Below are 21,495 nucleotides of genomic sequence, written 5' to 3'. Positions count from 1 at the left end.
TATGTAGGAGGCAATGCTAGAGATTAGAGCGGCAAGGGGAAAAGGTAAGATTGCCTTTTATCGAGATGGAAGAGTGGTGATATTGGAGCGACGCATGACGATGCGAGACCTATGGGACCACACTCAAAGTTGCTACGGAATTGTAATGGGTCTATGCACCTTGATGTGGGTGCCCTTGAGGATAGTTTTACAGGGAGAGACATCGTCTTCTACTCTTAGACACATCAAGCTCCTGGGCAGTCTATGCCTCACATCAATGGATACAAATGGGAGACAGCCTGCAGACAAGAGACACGATCAGAGCACAGAGGGCAGGGCTCAGGGGGAGTGGCAATGTTATCCAGGGAGGAGTTGCAGCCGTTGATACATATAGCCCGCAAGGATGAGCAAGCTAGGTACATGTGGGTGAGATTGAGAGCACAGACAGGCAGGTATCTTTACATTGCTATTTGCTACTTTCCCCCGAGTACGTCAGTATATGCACCACCCAGAGGACAGTCCCTGTTTTCTATATTGGATGATGACATATGGGAATTCTCTAGAGATGGTGACATTATCATCCTAGGGGACTTCAATGCTAGGACTGCACATCACCAGACAGTACTTTATGATACCTCAGAGGAGATGCTGAGAGAGCTGGATGTTGCAGAGACGGGCATGTCTAGACTATCACAGGATGTGGAACATACTGAGTATGGACGACAATTGATAGACATGGGGACTGCACATGGACAGGCCATCTTGAATGGCCTACACAGATTTCCCATTGCGGGAGGTTTTACATGCTTTCCACACAGACATGGAGCCAGCAAAGTGGATTATGTGATGGCACAGCCGAGCTTCATCTCTAGTATCTAGGATCTCATGATTGAATCGAGACCTGTTGGTGTGGCAGTGGATCATGCCCTTGTGTCAATGACCATCTCTTTCCAGTTTAGTGTAGCACACAGAACACGGGTAGCAGCCCCTACTCGCTACACCTTCACACAGGAGACGGACTCTGTATACATAGATGGGATCTATAGATGCCTGTGCACTGAGGAGCCAGGGCGACCTTTGGAGAAGCTTACTATAGTGACACAGACATTACATGATGCAGCAGCAGAGGCATACCCGCACACCCACCCTGAGCGTCACAAATTGCTGACGTGTCAAAGCCCTAAAGAAGGGAGCGCCAACTTGCGAATGCCGGCCGAGGGGCCTAAACCCTAAGAAGAACAAGTAACAAAGGAAGAAGTCCTACCAACTTATGGGGACCCCGTCTGATGGGGCCCCAATGACAAAAAGGAAGTAAAATAAAGCAAGACCCACACACAAACTCACGCAAAAACTAATGATGTGGCAACTGTACGAACGCTCCGCGTTTTGCGCTAACTGTTGACGTGGCAATTGTATGCAATTCCGCAAAACGCGCTGGTAGCTTTTTGGCATTGCTTTTGGACCAGATGCTTTTGAGTTTGGAAGGCTTTTCATTGTAACTACTTTTCAGGCCAACAGCCTTTAAATATGAGGTTAGGGCTCATTCTCTCGCATGCTTCCTGGAGAAGGTGCAGAGTCTGGAGTACCGGCTTGTACTGTGTTGATGCAATCAGGCAAGCCCTCACACAGGGCATGGTTGAACATAACTGCTAGAAGCTCTACTAGTAGATCTCTGGCATGGATGAAATGCTCAACCACTAAGCCATCATGATCATATCCTCTCCCAGTCCTCCAAGTATCATGCAAGCCCTTACACATGGCACGGTTGAACATAGCTGCTAGAAGCTCTGCTAGTAGATCTCTGGCATGTATGAAATGCTCAACCACTAAGCCATCATGATCATATGCTCTCTTAGTCCTCATCTTGTCAATGGCCTTCTTCACCATCTCAATGGTGAAAAAAGCACCTGTGTGTGGGCATGGATTTGGGGTTTTGGGTGTGGGGGGGGGGGGGGGGGTTGCTTATGAAAGAGTCGCCATGCCTCATGTGAGTCCTGACTCAAGAATAGCTGGTAAAGATCTTGCTCTAGTCAAGCCAAAAATGCCCTTTTCTTCCGCCGTACCAGGCGTCGGAAATCAATTTGTGATTGTCTGTGAGTGATGTCCCCCAAAAGCACCTCCCTCTGGAGTCTGGCTCTTGTCTCGCGGCATTCCTCATCATACCAGCTATTCTGGGGCATGCTCCCAGAACGCCGTCTCTGCTCAGTGACACAAGACGGGCACCACGTGCCAATAGAAAAGAACAGACTGGGCAGACTTTTAGCACTTCATTAACAATTGAACTGAGAGAGAGAGAGAGACGACACGCGACACGGAGTGGCGGAATTCCACCCCAGAGAGTATTGGCCCCAAACCTTGGCGCCCCTTTCGGTATTTCTACTATTGTACATGTCTTCAAGTCAAGAGACCCTATGGAGCCTCGGAACTATCGCACTATCATGATTGGACACAAATTGGCACGGTTGTACGCATCCATTCTTGAGCAGCGGTTGAGTAGATGGGCAGAGAGGGAGGGGATACACGCAGCCGGGCGGGCAGGGTTCAGGAGGGTTTTTCTACTCTTGACCATATCATGACACTCAGAACCATTATTGAGGAGGGCAGATCACATGGGAGGCAGATCTAATGTAGCTTTGTGGACTTTCGACACAACACCCAAAGCAAGACTGATGCGCAGACTATAGGAGATGGGAGTACCCAAAGAGCTCATTTGGGGGATCATTTCATTATACAAGTCAATAGTGGGGCATGTACGAACCTTAGAGGGTCTACCTACACTAGTTCCCTCCACTATTGGGGTGAAGCAGGGCTGCCCGCTCTCTCCTACTCTATTTGGTATGTATGTGGATGAGGTTTCTAACTATTGAGAGAGATGGTGATAGAGGTGCACAGCTGACAGGGACATGGATTCCACTATTGTTATATGCTGATGATATTGTGTTGATCTCCGACTCTCCACAGGGATGCAACGTCACTTGGATGCTTTGCATAGGTTTTCCCATGAAAGTGGTTTGTCTGTCAACCTTGGTAAAACCAAGGTTATGGTGTTTAATACCACCCTACAGTGAATCAGGAGGTCAGCACCCGCATTCACATACGGCCAGGAGACAGTGGAGTACAGAGATGCTTACACTTACCTTGGGGTGGTCTTTAGTGCACTAGCATTTTCATTGAGGAGAGCAATAGAGACTAGACTGACCAAAGCCCATGCAGCATTGGGTAGATTGGAGAGGATGTGTTCACAAGTTCAGCTCGGACGAAGCTCTAGCTCTTTGACACTCTGGTGGCTTCCGCATTGCTCTATGGAGCTGAGATATGGGGACCTTCATTGCATCATCATGGGAGGTCGGGTCGCACTAATGGATGGGGGGACATGGAGAAGCCTCTAGTCTCCATGATCTTGCGGCTATTAGAGCCAAGGCTTCAGTACCGTGTGGCATTATTCGAGCAGAGCTAGCTGCCCCCCCTACTAGTGGTTCAGGCGCTCACCAGATCAGTCTCCTTCATACACCACCTGTGGGAACTTCCCAAAGACAGATATGCCCACCTAGCACTTGAGTCCTCTCGGTAGTAAGCCATGCAAGGAGATACAGCATGCTGGTATGGGGAGATGACATCATGGTTTCAGGTACATGGGTTCGCCATAGATAGATTGCCCCCCTTCCAGTACTCATTGGATGCACCCTCTCTAACTCTTACACAATCCAATTTCACCCGCCTCATCCGCCACGACCTTACTCGGCTAGACACCAGGAGGACATGGATACATCCAGCAGAGGAGTTGGGCACGAATATGGCTTTCTACAGAGAGCATCTTCTCCAGCTTATGGAGGACGGCGTTGTGACGAGACCCAGATACATAGACACCCATTTGTCTCATGGGATACGATGTGCTATTGGCCAGATATGCACATCTTTACACCAGCTTCGGGTCGAGATTGAGAGATACGGCAGAGTACCGACAGAGGCCAGGACATGCCCCCTGTGTCACATGGAGCCTGAGACAAAGTTGCACTACACATGCCACTGCCCAATCTACTATGAGATAAGAGCCGCTTCCACTGCCTGTTCACAGAGGGCTTTGAACCACTCTCCAAAGTCATGGGATACGAGGACCAAAGATGCCTCGGTTTGTTTTTGCTCGAGCTGCGCAGACAAAGGGAGAGCCTGATGAGAGGAGAGGCTAGCCAGTCTCACACACGGATCACGGACTTCTTTAGAGCAGAGACTAGACAGTCGAAGGAGCTATCACCACAAGCAGAGCCCACATTCTCCTCGCACCAGAGGCACCTATCGACCGAGCGACCAAGCTGGGGAGATCCAAACGCCCACAATTGCGGAGGACTACAAAGCATCGACGGAGGCTGCGTCAGAGGATTCGGATCACTTTGGCCCAGCACATGCACGATGCCCAGTCAGACTACTAATCCACCAGCGACCGATGCTGGATCTACTGTGATTTAGCTCTTTCTAAGGATGCACCCACATTGTGTTGTATTAGATCCCCCCCTCCCCCCCTTTCGCTTCACCCCCCACTCAGATCCTACACAATCCCAGCTAGCTGCTTAGTTCACATCTAGCATCTTAGGATTCCATAGTATAGTTTTTTATTTTTATTTTGCTACTCAAACTTTGTATCGGATCCACCAAATTGTAACTTTCTGCTCTCATAGATCACTTTGGCCTTTTGAAGACGTTAATATAACATTTCATTCTCTCTCTCTCTCCAAAACAACAAGACATGGTGGAGCAGCTAAGGTGGGAACTAAACGAAGTCGGGGCGAACAAGAGTGAAAGGTCCAGATATGGTGCAGCACATGTCAGGCAGAATGCCACTTCTGTAAGAAAAATGGCCCTGAAGATAAGGACCGCTACTATCTCAGCTCCTAGCATGGTAACCCCCTATGGCCCACTTAATCACATACTGCCTCTGTTAACCACTCTCACTTCAACGTATTTGCACAGTAGCCAACCTCAGAGCGTCTATAACAGTACCTTAGCCTTGACCCCGAAGAGCTTCTACACTGCTATTGCCAAGCACTGAACCTGACCACCTCTGACCAAACACCTCACCATCCTTGGCCACTTCTTGCCCAGCCAATCGCTGAGTGCTATGTTAGGCATGTGAGAAACATGGGCACTATCAAAGCCAGTGTCCCCTCCCAAAGGATCCCCTCCCTGTCATCAGTGCCCTGAGTCAAAGAACCACTATACTAAGGGTTAAACTGAGCAACATGCTACATCATCCAGCGAGAGAAACTTAATCTTCCCAATCAACTTGATAACTTTAGTCCACAGTCACAGATTGGTGATGTCACCCACCATATGCAACAGACCCGAAAGCACGGAGACCAAGGGAGGAGATCGTGGACGCCTTACATGTGGCATGATGGCGTCAGTTTGCACCGATTGATGAGGTGGCACACACTACAAACTTGAAGACATGGAAGCTGACTTGAAGACGTGGCAGTTTGTACGGCCATGCTCACGTGGGAATTTCTCTACGCAGGCTTTTCTTCTTGATTTCCACGTGGAATATAACCTAGGGCACCAGTTTTAAATAGCAAATGCTTTTCAATGTGTTTGGGCCCTTGGGGACTATAAATTAAAGGCCAATGCACCAGTTCTATCTCAGATCATGTGAGTGCGCTCACGGAAGAATTGTAATTGCAATTGTTTAGTGGAAACTAATACAAAAAGGACTACCGGTCAATGCACCAGTTCTATCTCAGATCATGTGAGTGCGCTCACGGAAGAATTGTAATTGCAATTGTTTAGTGGAAACTAATACAAAAAGGACTACCGGTCGCAAAAGGCACCTGTTGAGGGGCCTTGTGTTATTGTGAGTTCTGCTCTATTTTCAGTTCAGCTTGGTACTGTTGTAGTGATTTCACCGCAAGCCAAGCAGCCAGCTGGTTTGATGTTCGATGGTATCAACAACCAGTCGACAATTCTCCTGTCCAGAACTGCAGCAACTCATTTGGAAGCAGCATCTCCCAGTCATCAAGAAGAGCAGGAGTACCAGGAAGCGAAAGGGGAAGAGGGTTGAAGAAAAAGTTGAGGAAGAGGTCGCAGATGTGGTTGATGCTGATGAGGAGGTGGTGGACGATCAGCAAGAGACTCAGCACCCCACTCCATCACTTGTGGAGCAGGGTAGAGAGGCCGTAGTCAACGTGCTCATGGATCATCTCCTCGCCTACTTCAAAGATCCTAATGATGCAAAGTACATGCAGGCCAAGCCTATGAACACGATGATCTCACAATGGAAGGGTGTAGTCAAGAGTCATTTGACGCTGAAGCAAAGGTGAAGGCAACCAAATCTTCCAGCAACAAGAAGGGTTTCAATTCTTTTGACAACTAGAAGTAGCAGTTGTAGCACATACAAGGATTTATGCGATACACATGTTTAAGGCAGGAATCCAGCTTTCTCAAACATGGCATCCATGAGCCAGTTTTGCATGCCTCAAGGGGGATTCAGCTGGTGGATTTGGGCCTTAGGGAGCCGGGATGCGTGGCCGCATCATACATGGGAAGGATGAGTGGCACAATGCCTATCATGGAGGGGAACCATTCCACAAGGGTGGGATCACTGCATAGTCGGTGGGACCAGTGAATATGGCTATAACTTTTGGCAGCGAGCAAGGTGGAACTAAACGTAGTGTACCATACACGTACAGCATACAGTACACTGTACTATATGATTTGGATTTTAAAGAGACATACCATAGTTTAAAAGCATAATTATATAACATATTAGGACATTCTCAAATGAGATTTAGAGACATACAAGAAGTCAATCCACCACACAACATATCCAGGTCTACAATATCTTCTACAAACACAATCAACACATGCAAGATCACAAATTTAAGTCTAGAGCCCTCTCCAAAAACCAAAGAGTAGGGCATTTGGGGACTTTTAACCCAATTTCCTTATCTTATCTGTCCAAGGCCCATAAACCCTTGCATGTGAAAAGTGCCCGCTTAGAAGGCTGCCCAGAGCTTAATCTTTATTTCTTACAAAAATGTGCCCCTTTTCCGTGTATACAGATCCCCTGTACTGATCCACCTTGCAGTGAGGCAACACAATTCTACGACCAAATGCTTATGCTCAGTTGACTCTTGCAGTGCGCACATCAGAGCCATTCGCCCACATTTCCATTCAAAAAGGTAAAGGTCCCACCTTTTATTTGGTAGCTAGCAACATATCATGCGTTCCAAACGATCAAGGCCCCTGCCCCTGCCCCCCCCCCTTCCCCCTCCCTGCCCCCCCAACACTTAGAACACCTCCATTAGAGCAGCAAGAAAGGTCCTCAGTGGCTGCAAAACCTCTACAAGCAACCCACACCGGTCTCTGCAAAAGTTGTGTCAGCCTGATAATGTCAACACCTTCACAAGCTTGAACGGATAGCATGTGCACATAGTCCCCATCACTCACAAATATTCACTTGTAGGAACGAGTTGATCGGACATGCTCCATTTGCGCACAGTCTCTGATGGAGGGTCAAAAGATTACAAAGGAAGGAGGCCTAAACGTCAAGTTCGACACTTCTCAAAGCCTCGAGACAAAGAGAAAGCACTTACTTTTATCCAGCAGTTTATACCGCTCTCTCTGGAGGCAAATTCGCCGAAGCTTCCAAAGTACAGAAAGTAGCCTCTTTCTCAAGGGGAGTGGTGGTCGACTTTATTGTAGCAAAGATAGGCACCATGGACATTTGTGGGATTCAAATACATGTTGATTCCCTATGGTCGACACCAGCTTGTCAAGAAGACAACTTGCCTGCGTGAAACCACCTCAGGTTTAGGCATACAGATAGATACCCTTCAGGCATACAACCAAAAGTTTTCGTGGAAGTTGACGTTCGAGAATAAAGATTAAAATGAGAAGTAACACAACACGGAGCAAAAGCAAGGCAAGGAGGAGAAGACAAGTTTTGAGAAGAAGAAGTCTGGCAAGAGGGCTAAGTCTAAAGAGCCACAGATTCAGCCAAGTAAAAGCTGGAATGGTACAAGCAAAGAAAGTATTTTCACATGTGATGAGCATGGTCATATTTCTACCACGTCCAATGGAGGAGGAAAAAAAAGTAGGGACTTCTAAAGCTGTCGGGAAGAAGAAGGCTTCGAAATCTCGGGGGATGCAGAGCTCTATATCTCATGAATTCCGAGAAATCCAAGACATTGTCTGCCACAGCCCTTGTCTCATCATCACTCTTTGGAGCCTCATCATGGACATTGGTTTCTTCCTCTAGAACTTCCACCTCAACCTCTTTCTCCACCACCACTACTTCATATTACATACTTTTGTTGTTAGTTTCCTGAAAATTCTAAATGGCGTTTGAATCTTTTATGAAACACCAGCTTGGATTGTCCATAGAAAAGCAACCAACCATACGACTAAAATTGGCTGGCTCTTCCAAGTCAAGCGGTCAACTGACAGCAGAAACCTTCAAAACATAGACAAAGAGGGGAGGAGTTCCCCTCAAAACACAAATTGGCCCTTCAACTAGACATCCCTCGCGGTATTACTTTATCTATATTAATATTATGCAATAAAGTGTACAACTTGCTCCTGTTAATAGCAGAGACCACTCTTGACAATCTGGTTTCACACGTAGGGACTCTCAAAAAGCATCTGCAGTAGGTAGCTGCTGCACCAGTAGTTTGGGTTTGTACTGCCCTACCACGTCAACAGCGTCCGCCTGCCGGTGCCTCGTCATCATCGAGTCCATACAGCATTGCCACATCATCTGTCCATACAGTCAACTATTTGTACAGCTCTGCCTGTCATCAAAGAGTCTATTCAGCAGTGCCACATCATTTGTCCATAGAGATATGCCCGGCATTCATACGCTCCTCTGTTTAGAGCTGCAGGTGTGACACATCATCATTTTGAGACAAATTATGTCATAGAACGACTTGCAAGTCCTTGACAACATGAGGGCAATAACGGGAAATAAAGTTGATTCAGAATACCAGCAAAAGGAAAAGCTTTATATAACATGCTCAAAGAAGTTTCTCTATAATGCAAGATGTGTCTATTTAACAATTACACAGAAGCAATGACACATACCTTTGTAACATCATCATCGCCTTTTTTCTCTTCTACGGGTTTTCCAAGCAAGTAGTCATCCGTAGAGCTTCGTCCAACAGCCAAACCCGAATCATAAAGGAACTCGAGACGTTCTTGTTTCCTGTGAATAGAATGAAAGCTTAGTTAATCATCAAAAAGAAGTGTAAAGGACGATTTCTTACATTTCAAGTCTGCAATAAATATAGCCAATCAAAATAATCTAATTTTCAAGAACCCTAAGACATGGAATTGCAAGCTAAAAGCTAAACTCACACTTTCCTTGACATTCATCACAAATTACTTTTCTCTGCACAACCACAAACAAATGATGTCACTTATTAATACTTGCAAAGATCACCTTGAACTCTTTCTAAATGTTCTTGAAAATTGCCATTAACCATTTTTCTTGGAAATAAGCGTGGAAACGTATCCTCAATCTAGGCTGCATGTCGCACTAAAGTATGTATCAATTTACTAACTTCACCGACATAACTTATTTTTCAAACATGCAAGAACAAAGCCAGACAACATCCTTTCCCGTGTTTTCCATATTATTTTTCATGTGCCTAGAAATTTTTCCCTCCATCCTCAATTAAGGACCATGTATCGTTGAACATGAGCAACTTACAAGTTACCTACTCAGATCCATCACGTCTTTACCCATGAGCATTTGATCCTCTAGCTTTTGAAGATATAAAGAGTTCACAGGTTTTCTTTTTGAAAAAAAAACTAGCATTTATGTTTTATGCTCTGTCAGCATCCCCAAATCAAGTGAACCTTCCCCAAGGAGGAGAAGCCCTGCAAGGAATCTCTACACAAAAGAGAGGATACAAGGTCTCCACAACTCTGCCAGAATCGGGGTGCCCCCATCCCAATAGGGGCAGACAATAACCGCCCCCAACACCTCCTATAATGACCCACAACCCACAAATCCAGGATTATGAAAGTCAAATGCAGAAAATAGGGTGCCCAGCCAAAAGAGGCACAAGTGGCGATTCGCTAGTGATGCCTAGAACCTAGAAAAGCCTCATAAGCCCAAGCACAGCCACAAAGAAGCCCTCTCTCACTACATTTAGAAAAGATGACCTTTGTAAATCTAACACCCCCTCTCAGATCCTCGGTGCACAACAAGACCAGATATCTTGGGACCTCCAAGAGTGAAAAAGGAATCTGACAAGTCCAGTCCACCACTACATTAAGCACACCACTTCTCTAGAGAAAACCAAAGGGCCCCAGGATAGACAATCCTGTCCACCATGGGATCCGGAAACCACTATGGCACATCAGAGATGTCCGTTCCTGATGGTTATCACTTCACAATTCCTAACTTACCACTTCTGAAGTGCACAAATTTAAATATTGTAATTTTATAAAATAGAAATTATTCAAAAAATAAGAAAATAGTCAATTTAGCAACAAAATCTCAACGCTCCAGGTTCACATCAACAAGACAAATTGTCGCAGACATACCATCTTTCACACATACTCAGACAACAATAATTGTAAGTGTACATGAATTATTCAGTTATTAAGGACTTCCAAATCACAATTATGGTAAACTTTTATGTACATATTATAAAGTCACTCAACAGAGTACTATCAGCCTGTGAACATCCCCATAGTCTCAAAAAGAAATCGGTTGGCACCCTCTCATGTAGCATGCACCGCACCAACCTCAACTCATCGATTCAACATGCACTTCTGGAATAGTCGGAGCTAAACCAAAAGCCTCAAGGTAAAGCTCTAGTATCTGAGGAGTATCTATCAGGGCCTGCTCCTCTGCGACAAGTTTTAGGGTTAGGGTTTTTGTGTCAAGGTCCTAGATGCAACGGATAACTACGTTCGTTTGGCCAATCACAAACTCTCTCTCTCTGGAAAGGTGGTCCATGCCAATCTGTTTGTCAAAGCTAGAGTCCTCTATGTTGTGCATTGATTTTCTCTCTCTAGAATCTGCTGATTTTCTCCTTTCTCTCTCTACGACAGATTTTCTCCCTCTAGAACCTGCAATTTCTCTCTCTAGAATTGGACAAAATTTTCTCCCTAAAAGCAGACTCTCTCTCTCTCTCTCTCTCTCTCTCTCTCTCTCTCTCTCTCTCTCTCTCTCTCTCTCTCTCTCTCTAAAACTGACTTATTTTTTAAAAATACAAAAAGCTGGCACCCCATAAAATCTGGTTTGTCCTAAAACTAGATGCCCCATTAATTTGCTGCTTTTTGCTTGCAAGTACTATAAAAAGAGGGCCTCTCTCTGGCACTTTTTGCTAGTTTGGCTACCTCTTCGAAGCTATAAAAGCATCTCATGTAACGGGGACGGGCACCAACATGCCAACGAAAAAGAACAGATTGAACAACTTTAAGCACTTCAAATAACATTGAACTAAAAGAGATGCATGACACGCGAGACGAGGAGTGGCGAAGTTCGACCCCAAGAGAGCATTGGGCCCAAACCTTGGCACTCCTTTCGGTATTTCTTTAAATTGCTTCAACTCAGTACAATACCGGTATTCCATCCTCTGCACCTCTACGCGGGAGTGTGCCAGAGAATGAGCCCTTGGCTCATATTTAAAGACCCTTGGCCCTTCAAAAGCAGTTTACATGAAAAGCATAAAGTCTAAAAGCATCTCGCCCAATAGCTGGCGTTGAAATCAGCGAGCACAAATTACGGAAATCCGTACGGGTGCCATGTCAACAGCTAGCGTGAATTTCGGTAGTCCGTACAACATGTCAACGCAAATTGTGGGCCGTCCGTACAATCGCCATATCCTCATGTGTTAGGCAATAGAGTTGGAGAGTGTTTGTTTCTTGCTTTATTTACTGTCTTTAGGTTCCCTAGGCCCCATCGGACAGAGTCCCATAAGTTGGTGGGAACTTCTTTAAAAGTTGCCCCCACTCGGTGAGGTTCTGTAAGTTGGTAAAACTTCTTCTGTTGCTTCTTCTTCTTCTGTTGCTTCTTATTAGGGTTTAGGCCCCTCAGCCGGGATCTGGAGGTTGGCTCCATTCTTTAGCGGCTTGACACGTCAGCAGATGTGACATCCCCCTACTTGAAAGAAAGTAATCGTCCGCAATTACAGCATATCTGCAGAACAACTCAAGTTAGCTCAAAAATTTTCAAGGGTCCTTCCGAGGGACAATCAATTTCTCATTCCAAATCGAAGCTCTTGATATCCTGGGTCGTTGACTTCCCAAAAAAATCTCATCCAATAAGCAGTTTATTCTTATTCCACATCGGAGCTCTTGATATTCTGGCGTAGTAAAATTAGCCCATCACACCTAGACATCGGTATTTCTTTATATTGCTTGAACTCAGTACAATGCTGGTACTCCATCCTGTGCACCTCTACGCGGGAGCGTGCCAAAGAATGAGCCCTTGGCTCATATTTCAAGGCCCTTGGCCCTGCAAAAGAAGTTTACATAAAAAGCATAAAGTCTAAGAGCATCTGGCCTGAGAGCTGGCACTAAAATCAGCCTACACAAATTACAGAAATCCGCACAAGTGCCACGTCAACAGCCAACAAGAATTTCGACAGTCCGTACAACATGTCAACGCAAATTGTGGGGCGTCCGTACAGTCGCCACGTCATCATGTGTTACTCAAGAGAGTTGGAGAGTGTGTGTATCTTGGTTTATTTTATTGTCTTTAGGTCCCTTGGGCCTGACCTTTAGCATTTGTAGAGCAGTGTACACTTCCATTGCACCGAATCCATATGTACATTTGATGTGCTAGCTGCATCATTACCCCTCTTTTGAGCACGTTAAGTTGATCATTACCCCTCTTTTGAGCACGTTAAGTTGGGGCATACGTAGGTTGTAACTCAAAGGCCTCAAGGTAAAGCTGCAGTACATTCCATGACTCTAGTAGTTCACACTCTTCCATCCACTTCGCATCCATAGGTGGACAGTTCTTGAACTTCACCAAATAACATCATGCGACTTTTTCGTTCACTTTTCTTTCCTTATGTGCCAAAATCTGCTCCGGTACCAAGATCTCATCAAGTTCCTCAACTTCTGGTTGATTCTCATCTCGCATACCTTTTGGCACATCACCCACAAAGGGTCTTAGAAGACTCACGTGAAACGTATTATGGATCTTCCAAGTGTCACGCAAGCCTATAAGAAACATCGCTGATCTTCTCAAGTACTTGAAAAGGTCCATAGTAACGCATATTGAGCTTGGGAAATAACCTTTCCTTGCCCTTCATCTTCTTTAACCTTGCCTTTTCAAACTCAATTACTAGGTGAAAACAACAATTCACGTCAATAACGATCAGCAACCCTTCTCTGCTTTGCTTGAGTCTTCTCCAAGGCAATCTTGATTTTCTTCAAGATTTCATTCATGTTCTCTACATATCGATCTGTCTCAAAAATCTTGTCCTGTGTGTAAAATGAGAGGAACCTTTTTGCCACCTTCAACAATCTCAAAGGGTGCCTTGCCTATTGACGAATGCACCGTATTACTGTATGCATACTCAAGCATAGGTAAATACTCTTCCCACTTACCACCATTCCTTGTCGGCATTTTTGGAAGATCAAAGATAAAATCCATAGCAATACTCTCCCGTAGCTTATCTAGAATAGGCACTGGCTGTAACAACCCTAGTGCCTTTTGCCTGTCAAACTTGACCTTTTGGCAAATTACGCATACTCGCACAAAGGCATCCACATCTCTCCTCAAAGTAGGCAAATAAATGAATGTATGGACCTCTTTCGCTGTCGCATCTATACCATGATACCCTACATATGGTCAGAAATGGCTTTCTGCCATAACTTTATGTCGCAATGGCCTAGTGACACATCAACATCATAAAACCGTCCCTGAGGAGATAGTGATCATGGCACTGCCATCCTGTAGCCATTCAAAGATCCTCGCAAAATCTTCATCAATAGCATATTGTTCCTTCGTGTCATCAAGCTCATGATGATAAGTAATTGACACAACTGAAATTCGTGGTTTTCTTAATAATGCATCAGCCACAACTTTCTTCTTGCCTTCCACACGCACCATCTAAAAGTGAAACATAAAGAGATTGTTTGCCCATCGCATATGCTTTTCAGACAACTTCAATTGTGTAAAGAAGTATCGCAAGGTCTCATGATCTGTTTGGACAACAAAATCAGCACCTAACAAGTAGTGCTTCCAACTAGAAAACGCATGAATCACAGCCAGTAGCTCCTTCTCATAGAATTGCATGGTCTTTTCTTGCCTTGGTAATATTCTGGAAACTGCTCTTGTAAGCTACTACCCGACCATCTTGCATTAGCATTGCCCCAATACTATTGCTACACGCATCACACTGGACCACAAATGACTTCCTGAGATCTAGTAAAAGAATTATTGGATCTGAAGTCATCTTTTCCTTTAAGAAATAAAAAGTTGTTTTAAGTTTTAAAAAACAGGCTATTACAGCAGTATACAAGTGTGTAGTAGGTTGGAACAGGTCTCGAGAGCCCATTTCGAGGAGTTTCGTCGCGGAAATCGGCGTATACAGCTGATTACAAGTCCTTTTTGACAATGTGGCACAGCTGAAATTACCAATTTTATTGAGAACTACTGATTGTGGGCTGATTTATGTAAGAAAGTTGCGGAATATATACCTTCATAAGTTCAGAATAGTCTGAGGAATAAAGCACTCATAAAACTATAAAAGCAAGGAACCAAGAAAAGAAAAGAAAAACAAAAACAAACAAACAAACAAACTAAATCACTTTGTTTGCTACGAAACAAAACTAGATAAAACAAAACATTATTAACTTAAAAATGTTTTTAGAAAAGGTATGTGTAAAATAAGTTGACGCAACTTACTTGGTTTAAAACAGGTACTCAACTTTAAGCAAAAAAGGATGAGACATCTTAAAAACTTAATCCTAAAAATCAAACTTCACACAACAACTTCTAACGGAACACATTCTTAAGTCCTCAGATAAGCTAAATACAAAATCGAAAAATGAATACTACTGCAAACCTCGTAGAGCAAAGAACCAAACTTGACAATATGTGATCTCAACTTCGTTGCTTGTCCAAACAGGAAGAATAAGATTATCACCTTTATCATGCATAGCTTGGACAACAGCTATGACATCCTTACTCACGTCGTCAGTGCCCAAGAGTAGGTGCAAGTTTATATAGAGGTCATTCATGCTTTGAACGTACTCTATAAAACCAACGAGCTGAGTTTCTATCACCCTCCGGAGGTAATGGGCATACTCAGCCATGATAAAGGCTAGCAATTTGTCAAGCTATAGTAAAAATACTAGAAGCGCTAAAGATCAAAACAACAACATAAGGTGTTATTAAGTCAAACAATAAGTGGGCTTTTTAGCTCCCCACTTCTATTGAATTTACTACTAATTATCTTGAACATTCCAAAGGAAGAAACATTAAAAATAAAGTTACTACGATGCAAAAATGAATGAACGTTTTTCATGATTCTTTTGAATGAGTATCTTTTTTCAACTAGTAAAGAAATAAGATGGCAAAATTGAACAACAAAAGCAGATTTACTAGAACAAAGACAAGAAAATCTAAATAGTTGAGAGCAAATGACACCATACTTAGCTAAAAGAGAAATGTTCGAAGAAATGTGAGGCATACGGATGATTTTTAGGTTGGCATATTCTGGTTCAAGGCGCTTATCATAGATATCTACTTCTAATCCCAAGGGAGTCTGGAAAATCTTAAGGTCTAAAAAGGCACAACAATCACTATTTGTTCACAAAACTCCTTGGGATAAATTCCTCCGCCTACAGAACTCGAATTCAAGTACATAAAATCTTGAAAAGAAGGAACGTCGAGGACAAAAAGATCATCTACAAAGAGTCTTACATTACATAACTTGTGCAAAAATATTGGGCAAGTGTTAGCGAGGGCAAGACGCTCCATAAAATCAAACTCATAAGTAAAAAGATAGAAATTAGCAAGAAAAACAGCACAATTGGTGCCCATAGGGATACCAATTGTTTGCTTGAAAAGAGAGTCGCCGATGGTTATATATAAATTGTCCAAAAGAAAATATAACCAAGATATGATGTCAATGTCATCTACAATCCTGGTAAATCTCTTTCTTGCTTTGTCTACATCTACATTCTTACTTTTCAGCCATAAGAAGTCAAAGTTCAAGGCTAACTTTTCTACTAGCAATGCCTTGTACCTATCCTTCTCAAGCTTGTACGCAAAAACTTTTGAAATAAGAGACTTGACTCTAAATTTAAGGTCCTCCAAATTTAGCTTCGTGTATAGCGTTGTAAAGTCAAAAGTTTGGAGACATAAAGGAGAAGATTTCTCCTTAAGGCTTCTTGAAGAGTTCAAAAACTTTAAAACAGGAATCACACCTACTAAATCATTTAAAATCCAACTTGAATTGGTAGGTACGTCATAGTTACATGGGACGGCGGGTCGGGGTCGGGACGGCAAAAGTCAGGAAACGGGGACGGGGGTTGGAACGGCAAAAAAAAAAAGAGTGTTTTTTTGGCATTTTTTGACCTGCACACATGCCACACACATAGAGCATCACTTTGACCATAAATTTACACTAAATAGACCAAAGAACACGAGTCATATAGGCTGAAATGTGCTAATAAAACATCGATGATCGATGGATACAAAATGAGAAGTGCATGCCACAATGGCTCCAGAGTCAAAAGCCTAAAGGACTTAGGACAAGCCTGAGGCCTCAAGGATAACAAAAAGTACAAAGGGCTATGTAGTAGGTACAGTCGTAGACTCAAGAGTCTAGACTCGAGAGTCGAGTGATCAATGATCATCAAACTCAAGAAGTGCTCGCCTGCTGAATCTCCACATCGTCGTCGTAGTCGAGGTCGTCAGCAACGTATGAGGGCTCCGGCTCGGGAGGCTCGCATTGAGGCTCGAAATCCTCCTCTAGCTCCTCCAAAAGAGTATCGGCCATAGATGGATTCTCTTGTGCCATCTCCCCAGCATTGAAAGGATCTGCCTTGTGTGTGACGCTCTTGGCAAGCATGCGCAAGTTAGCGCTCACAAACACCAAATCATTGGCCCTCTGAACGCCAAGGCGATTCCTCTTCTTAGAGGCAATGTGGCTGTACACACTCCATAGTTGCTCCAAGCAACTAGTGGTACATGCTTGGCTAAGGACACGAACAACCAAGCGCTGTAAATGTGGGCCATCTCCTCCATAGTCCTCCCACCACAAAACCGAGCCAATCTTGTTGCGATCAAGCTGTGCATCTACACATCCATAGGAGCCCTTCTTTTGCCTGTAGTTGAGTAGCTCGTCTCTAATCTTGCGCCTAATGTCACTGCTAGGCTCAAGGCGCTCCAATGCAAGCCGCCATCCTTTGCTCACCTCCTTGTCGGTCTCTTGACGCCTTCCTTGAAACTCAGGGTCAAGCACATAAGCTGCCGCATGAAGTGGAGAGTAGTATCCATTCCACCTCGACTCACACAAGCCATGAATCTCCGCATACTGAACAGGGTCAGGCACAAGCTTCTCAAGTGCCTCTATCATCCGATCCATGGCTTCGTAGACTTTGCCAATGCATGGCTGCAAGCCATCCACCACTCGAAGTAGGTGTAGAATAGGCTTGACCATGGCGTCAAGAGTCTTCACCTCCTCCCACCAAGCGGCGTCGTCGGCCCATTCTCGGCATTTCAATCCTACTGCTGATGTAGACTCCGGCATGGCCTGGAACTCATCACTGAGAAAGAGGCCCCTTAAGGCTCCGCCACATGTAGACAAGCGGCCTAGCATAAGCCAATTGAATGCAAATCTTGTCTCTGAATATTTGAGCAAAGACAAGTGGCTCCTCTTTGAGAATTCATGGCGCACTTTTTGATGGTTGAGCACAAAGGATACAATTCGAGAGGCGTCACCAATGGTGGGTGAAATCCATGACAAGTTCCCTATGTCCTTGAGGAGGTTATTGAGGCAATGCGCCGTGCAAAATGTGACATGGATGTTGGGATACATGCCCTCAATGATAGCTCCGGCTGCCCTATTTGACGCCTCTCCATCTGCAACCATACAAAGGACATTCTCCGGGCCGGTGATCTCTATGGTGCTTGTCCACTCCGCAGCAAGCATCTCGGCGGCCTTGCCACTATCGGATGCATCATGTGACTCCACAAAGTACATCTCCCCCCGAGAGTAGGCCACCACCCCGTGGATGGACCGCTTGCGGGTGTCACTCCATCCATCTACAAGAAGAGAGACGCCATTGGTCTCCCACAAATCCTTTGTTGCTTGGGCCGCTTGCTCCACAGCAAGCTTCTCTTTGTCAAGGAGGGTGGTGCGAAGCCTCTCCGATGAAGGTGGCACTTAAGAGGAGCCATATTCCCCTATTTTCGTAACCATGGTTCGAAAGTATGGAGACCTATCCATACAAAACAGAGCATGTTGCGTTAGTATGGAGAGTCGAGAAATTATAACCCATTATGAATACAAAATGGAAGATTGCAATGTGCATATGCCAAGGGAAACTCACCGCAAAGCATGGAAGGCAATGTGGTCGTGGAAGAAGAATCGAGCAACCAACCTATCTAACTCTTCCTTCAATTTAGGATTCCAATTTTCGTTGAGAGTGGTTTGGCGATGCAAAAGGGCAGAGGACGGTGTAGATCCATGGCTCTTGAAGGTTCGAGAGATGTCGCAAGGTTGGCTTCCCTTTGCTCTCGCGGTGTCGTCGTGGCGGAGGGATCAACGGCAACAAAACGGCCCCTCTTGGCCGCTTCCACAACCTCATACACCGTGAGTTTCTCAAGAAGATCCAACCTCTTCTCGGGAGCTACATGAGGGCAAAACTTCACCTCGTGACCGGGTTCATGAAGAAGATGGGCTCGCACTTTGTTTGAACAACCCGATCTCTTGTATGGACATAGCTTGAACGTCCATGGTCTTGCACCGCCACCTTTGCCACGCGAGCTAAAGTCGACTTCATCCCACCACGACCACGTTTGCACGGTGGGCCTCCTTAGAGAAGAAGCGGCTTGAGAAGTGGAGTTGGCTTGAGATGACATGATGGTGGAGAGACTCGAGAGAGTAGAGCTTAGAAGTTAGAACGGTTAGAGGAGAGCTTGTGTGGAGAGAGAGTAAAGGAGAGCTTCAAAGTGGGTAGAAGAGGGAGAGGAGAGCTTCAAAGTTCAAACTTGAGCCTTGAGCTTGAGGGAAATGGAATGAGCTTGAGCCTTGAGCTTGAGGGAAATGGAATGAGCATTGAGCATTGAGACTATGAGTATTAAGAGGCCCAAGGGAGCCTTTTATAGCCTCCCAAGGGCCAAGGCTTAAAAAATATGGCAGTTGGGGCTGCACAGAGCCGTTGCAAACGGTCAAAAACGGCCATTTTTTTGAATCCGACCCCGGCCGACCCCTGCCGTCCCCGTCCGGTCCGTCCGACCCCGGTCCGGACCCGGCCGTCCCCGGTCCGTCCCCCCTACGACCCGCCCGTCTAGCCCGTTTTCCGTCCGTCCCTCGGCGTTCCCAGCCGTTCCCGGCCCGGTTACGGCCGTTCCCCGGCCCTGGGGCCCGTCCCCCCCGTCCCCTATAACTATGAGGTACGTCTGCTTCCTTTAGCATATTTTTCCACAAATCATTTACGCTAGGTAAAATGGCTTTGAAACAATAACTAAGCCATTTGGAAACCTCGGTCAAAGAGGTGTTACAAGAAGTAGCTATAAATCTAGGCTTTATAGGGTTCTTGTGGAACTTCCAAACGGTATATAAAAAAGGTAATTTAAGCTGACACTTGAAACCAAAAGACTTACAAAAGTCTTGATGTTTCAAGATAACCTCTTGCATTGAAAGATCACAATCAATGTAAGTCTGAGGGTTTACTTCACCTAACAAGCATTCCAAATAGAACTTTTTACACGTAACAACGAAGTTATTAGGGCACTTATCTACATAAGAGATTACAAAATCACGATGAAATTTCCTAAGAGCATCACGATCAGAAGAAGATAAGCTATTCCTTCCTAAAGAAACATTCCGAGAGCAAGATGCTAATTTGAAAGAAGCTTTCTTGAGGACTACAAACTTCCAATGGGTAAAAATACCTTGAACTCCTAAAGACTCCTCAAACTTTACTACGAAACTAGAAATTCCTTTTTCTATGGCTTTGAGAAGGCAAGAGTCGTTTGAGGAGGGGAGCCTATATTTAGTACCTCTTGAGAAAAGGTCTTCTAAGGAATCCGAAGGAAGGATAGAATAATCGACAGTAACTACATGACCCAAAGCTCCATTTACGTAAGAAGAAAAGGCAGTTTTACTACAAGGGCAATCAATACTTGAGATTGCTTGCCTTTCTTGCTTTTTAAGATTACGTCCTATGTCACTATAGTTGAAAGCTTTTTGTCCTAAAGTTTTCACATATTTGAAAGCTACAACAGGATGGTTCCATACCTTTCTCACACAAGGAGGGAGAGCATTCAAAGCTTCTTGAGATCTCAAAATAGAGCTTAATCCAATCTTGTCTAAGTCAGGGGAGGTAAAGATAGTTATCAACAAATCTTTCTTTCTAACCAAGGGATTTTTCATACTAGGACATTTGGACTTCAGAAATTTGTCTAACAGTACTCGAAGTTAAGTACTATGAGACTCTCTTAACTCCAAATCTTCATAAGAGTAGTTCTCAAGGGTATACAAGAGCTTAAATAGGATCCTTATATTATACCTTTCAAATAATTTATAAGAAAAAGAACCCAATTCCATGGCTCTAGATAGGTAAATCAATCTCCGTTTGAAATCTCTATAGGCAAAAATTCTATGGTTTGAAGGGTCATCACTCTCAATTCTAGAGATTGAAGCCCTAGGGAGACCTTGTACTCTACTAGAAATAGTGTTGTGCAAGACAACTGGATTGATTTCAGGGATAGAAGACGGATCTGAAGAAGAACCTTTAGGAATCCAAGTTCTTTTAAACTGACTTGAAGGGAGAACTAACTCGGGTTTGGGATGCCTTCGCCAAAGCATAGGTTTCTTATGGTAAATTGTCTTATTTTTACGTAAAGAAGACTTTCCTTCCAAGTTGAAACCTTTAGGGAAAAAAGTGTGCAAAGTTCTCATCCAAAACAACTCTCGAGGCCATGCTGATTTATAGAACTCTTTAGAGTTTCTAAAATTACCCTCTATGTGCTCAATGGGAAAACAACGGAAAGACTCAAAGCCATGTTTTGCTATTGCCGCATACAAGGGTTTCACACTTTCACGTACGGTGCTCTTACTTTGAACTTTTCTGGCTTCTCTTACATGTTCCTGAAAATGGACAAAAGTTGTTCGAAAGGTTTGGCCAACATACATCATAGAACTATCGTGAATACTATAAATAACATAAATAACTTGAGAGGTATGACCGGACTTAGAGGACGATCTACCACAAGATGTTTTTTCCTTAAACGCCTCAAACGATTGAGGGCTTATATGGAAGAACTTGTGTAACAAGTACTAACTAAGACATTCTTAAAAGAAGCCCAATGAATAGGAC

General features: G+C 44.4%; 1 protein-coding gene across 1 annotated transcript in view; it reads right to left on the bottom strand.

Annotated features, from left to right (window-relative positions):
* The window catches only part of LOC147458732 (uncharacterized), an 81,507-nt gene that overhangs the window by 40,570 nt on the left and 19,442 nt on the right, over window positions 1-21,495 (bottom strand). The window contains exon 2 of the mRNA XM_086510173.1: window positions 9,049-9,169. Within this exon, the coding sequence (XP_086366299.1) occupies window positions 9,049-9,169 (121 nt within the window). The remainder of the gene's footprint in view (window positions 1-9,048; window positions 9,170-21,495) is intronic.

Source organism: Adiantum capillus-veneris, chromosome 4 (assembly GCF_014529385.1).
Source record: "Adiantum capillus-veneris isolate H3 chromosome 4, ASM1452938v2, whole genome shotgun sequence".
Taxonomy (NCBI): Eukaryota; Viridiplantae; Streptophyta; class Polypodiopsida; order Polypodiales; family Pteridaceae; genus Adiantum; species Adiantum capillus-veneris.
This window is presented reverse-complemented; position numbering and strand designations above follow the sequence as displayed.